The 4,336-nt window shown below is 38.3% G+C and overlaps 1 protein-coding gene across 5 annotated transcripts in view; it reads left to right on the plus strand.

The window, feature by feature from the left end:
* Positions 1 to 4,336, plus strand: part of INPP4B (inositol polyphosphate-4-phosphatase type II B) — a 610,870-nt gene that overhangs the window by 546,428 nt on the left and 60,106 nt on the right. For all 5 annotated transcript variants that reach the window (XM_023519662.1, XM_011373754.2, XM_023519664.1 and 2 more), the window contains 3 exons: positions 932 to 1,104; positions 2,280 to 2,403; positions 3,543 to 3,660. In XM_023519662.1, coding sequence (XP_023375430.1) covers positions 932 to 1,104; positions 2,280 to 2,403; positions 3,543 to 3,660 — 415 coding nt within the window. The remainder of the gene's footprint in view (positions 1 to 931; positions 1,105 to 2,279; positions 2,404 to 3,542; positions 3,661 to 4,336) is intronic.

Raw genomic sequence — 4,336 nt, forward strand, 5'->3', positions numbered from 1 at the left:
GAACTCAACCCAAACTTTAGCAAACGGGTTATGTTACTTTTGTTAGTCAGGAGGGAGGTCCAGGAAGACAGAAAATCTGAACTGAGTCTACAGGTAAGATAAGGTGCTTGTCAAGAAGCTAAACAGACGAAGAGTGCTCCAGGATTGGAGATGAGATTTGCAGAGACACTGAGATGAGAGAGCAGGACAGGTTTTGGGAAATACATTTTGTTCAGTTCACTAGGACTCAAGATGGCAAGGGAAGAAGTTCTGAGAGATGAGACTAGACAGGTAGGCAGAGGTCAGGTCATGGAGGATCTTATATGCATTTGGACTTTATTGTGAATGCTTCAGTGTCTTTTAAAGATTTTAAGCAAGGAAGCAAGAAAGTGAGTAATGAGATCGGATTCAAACTCATTAGAAAGTTGCCTCTAGCAACACTTGAGAAGAATTTGAGTGAGGTGTAGCTGTAGGAAGGTAGATCAGTTAGGGAGTGGGACAGAAAGTGATCCAAGGAGGTAATAAGTGCGGATGGGAGCGGGCAAGGAGAAGGTGAATATTTGATGGTATTACAGTCCTAGGACTATTTTAATGACCCAGTAAATGTGAAGACTGTAGAAGTCCAGGAAAACTTGTTTCCAGCATAGGAAGAGTCTGGTGGCACCATCCACTAAGACGAAGACTGCACAGATGGGAGATGAGCCGAGAGGAGAGGGGTTCTAATATAAATATCTTAAATATACCCAAGTGCAGAGGTCCAGTCCAGTGGGTGGCTCGTTATAGACTTCTGGAGTTCAGAGGAGAGACTTGAATCGAAGACCTTCTAAAGTAATCTTTGCGAATCCTTAACAATATGTATAACTTGACTGAAAAAAATAATAGATTGGTTCTGTCCTCCAAGACCTTCCTTTATTTACCCCACTGTTTTTGCACCCCCTTTTGCCCCTCCCAGAGGACTGGTACGAACAGTTGTACCCCCTCATCCTCACCCTGAAGGACTGCATGGGAGAGGTGGTGAACCGAGCCAAGCAATCCCTGACCTTCGTGCTCCTTCAGGAACTTGCTTACAGCTTGCCCCAGTGTCTGATGCTGACTCTGAGAAGAGACATTGTCTTCAGCCAAGCAGTAGGTGCCTCTCGTTGTCGCGAGCACAGCACTGTGCCGGGTGGTTCAATGTGACCCTTGGTGAGGACAGACGTCTTTCTTGAGCAGTTTTATGTTTAAAGGGATCCTTTCCTTACAGTTTTGGTACACAGTTTTTCTTATTCATAATAAATATGAACCAAATATTGCATAAAAACAGTTTATAAGACCTTAAGTATTCATTTCTGCAAAGACGTGGCTGTCTCTGCAATGTGCATTCTATTTCACAGTACAGAGGGTCTGTGATGGAAAGGGTCACCAGTCCTATCACTGTATTATGCCTTGGGGTATCTGTACAGTCTACAGTGTAAGGGACAGCTGCCTTGCACTGCAGGTGGCCAGCAGGACTGGCAAAGGAGCCTGTTTGCAATCCCCTATTTATACATCTCCTTCATGAATCCCAGGACAGGTCTCATAATGATGCCTTCTTTTGTTTATAAAATAAATTTCCCAGCAGGAAGGCTTGAATGGGAGGTTTACAGGACCAGCTCCTTTGCCTACTCCCAACCCGATTCCACAATACCACAGCCAGCCTCCATCACAGAGGCTGTACTGGGGCCTTCCTTCTCCCCTCCAGCCTCTACCCTGATGATTGTGTTTTGCAGACAGATGCAGGGAGGGCAAGAGACAGAGGTCTCTCAATCTAAACATTTCAGGGGAAGGTAATATTTTAACTAAACTGTCCCTGTACCCCACTATTTTATGCACAGTCCAGTGACAAATGAAGCTAACTGCGTGTCAAGCTTTATTCCCTGCCTGATACACATTTCTTCATTGTGTTTTTCTCAATGACTCTATGAAATGAGTACTCTTGTCTCTATATGTGCAAAAACCCATTTTTAATCATATTTGGAAACATTAAATAACATTTTACGGTTTCACTGCTAGACATGGTAGAGACAGAATTTGCAGACATATCGACCCGACTCAAAAGTCCGTGCTCTTCCCTTTCCCCCAATGCTGCCTTCCCCAAGCCTTACTAGATCAGACTGTCAACTGGATTCTAAATAGATATATAAATAGTTAAGAGTTTTGTTATACATACTTGAAAAATTTTTAATTAAATCTCTGATTCCTCGGAAGTTTTCGATATTTTTAAATTGAAGTTTGCTGACCCCCATCAATTTTTTCAATGATTTTTTTTTTTTTTTTTTTAGCTCGCTGGATTGGTTTGTGGTTTTATCATCAAGTTACACACAAGTTTGCATGACCCTGGCTTCCTACAGCAGCTTCACACAGTGGGATTAATAGTACAATATGAAGGACTGCTAAGTACATACAGTGAGTATGGCTTCATTCGGTACATGTTAAAATCATACTCCTATTCATAAGGATATTTGATCCATAGATTCTTCAGCTAAAATGAGAAGCAAATCTTTATTGCATCAAACTTTACAGAAATAATTTAACTTTTAATTCTTTTTATTCACCTATTACTGTACTTTTATCCTCATTATGTTATAAAAATGGAATTATAGATTATTTCACAGTGGAGTCCTGAGAAGCCATCTGGCTTTTATAATATAAAAGGCTCTATGCCAACTTGTTTCAATGACTGGATTTTGAAAGTCCCAACCTTCTAATGCCTAGAACTGCATTGTTTAGTACATAACCTGGTATGGCTGTTGAGCACTTCAAACATACCTAGTTCAAATCAATATGTACTATATGTGTATACGGATTCCAATGACTAATAAAAAATGTTTTATATTAATAATTATTTTATATTAATTTATAGATGAAATGATATTTTAGATATGTTGGATTAAAGTAAAATTTATTATTAAAATAAATGTTAACTTTTATTTTACTCTCAAAAATACAACTCAGTAAAAGAAAATTATATATGTGGCTCACATTATATTTCCATTGGACCATTCTAATCTCGAATTGTATTTAATTACCTCCCTCTTAGGCTTTATTTGTCAGTGTATTACCATATAAAACTAGTATGAGCCTAGGTCAGTGATCTTCAATTCAACCATCTCTATTATTTATAGCAATCGAATGTCAGTCCTGCTGATAGAAAGAGATCTGCATGACACTTCGTTTCATAAAGAAGTTAAAACGTGGGTAGTGAACACACAATGCAATATATACATGACATTCTGTTGAATCGTACACTTGAAACTTATTTGATTTTTATCAATCAATGTCACTCCAATAATTTTTAATAAAAACGTCTCTCTAGCCTCCCAGCAAATGTATACAACTTCTTCCCTTTAAGGGTACATGAACTGCTGGAGTCCATTGAAATGGCTCTTATTTGACTGATAAAAACCTTCAGCCTTTGAGGAAAAACATTTGAAATGGATTCACTACATTCAGAAACTCGTTTACTAAAATACTAGAACAAATTCCAGCAGTGACATTTCCTTCAAATAGTATGTTTGTAACAAGGTTCCTTTTCCCTCATTTAGGTGATGAAATCGGAATGCTAGAGGACATGGCTGTTGGCGTTTCAGATCTGAAGAAAGTCGCATTTAAAATAATTGAAGCTAAATCCAATGATGTTTTGCCAGTTATAACAGGAAGGCGGTAAGTGCACCCCATTTCCTGAAGACCAGGCTTTGTTAGCTCTCCATATTGACGCCTGATGAAGGAGCCAAGAAAAACTAAGGCTTAGCTTGGAAATTTTTCCTTTGTTCTCTTTTCCTTTTTTTTGGTGAAAAAGAAACGTAGGTGAAATGACAGGGGAAGACCTTGAAAAAAACTCCTAGAAGTCTCATGACTGTTTATAGATTATACTGTCGTGAAGTAAGTATGAGAACATATCCCCACGAAATAAGGAATTCAAAGTAACAGCATACATGAGAAGAACATTTTTCTCTTTATTACTGTCTACTCTGAGGCTCTGGATATTTTTACTTTTGCTGGAATCATTTGGTTAATAGCATCATAACTCTTGAGATGACTTTATATTAAATTCTGTTAAAAGCAGCAACATTTTAGAAAAGATGTATTTCTATATCGGGGGTATATACCATCATTTTTCTTAATTATTTTTGACAATTCCTTCTCAGACTGAGATTTCCGAGAATGGTCTTAAATAAATAGTTTCGAAGGTCAGTGTATGATGGGCAGAATATCAGAAATAATTAAGAAAAATGACGGTGTGTAGTATAGACCTCCAACAGAAGAATTATGTCCTACGGTAAATCATTTCGATCAGAAGTCCTCCAAATTTAAACCATTCTGGTGTTACCGCTTTCCA

The sequence above is a fragment of the Pteropus vampyrus genome, unplaced genomic scaffold (assembly GCF_000151845.1).
Source record: "Pteropus vampyrus isolate Shadow unplaced genomic scaffold, Pvam_2.0 Scaffold229, whole genome shotgun sequence".
In the NCBI taxonomy this organism is placed as follows: Eukaryota; Metazoa; Chordata; class Mammalia; order Chiroptera; family Pteropodidae; genus Pteropus; species Pteropus vampyrus.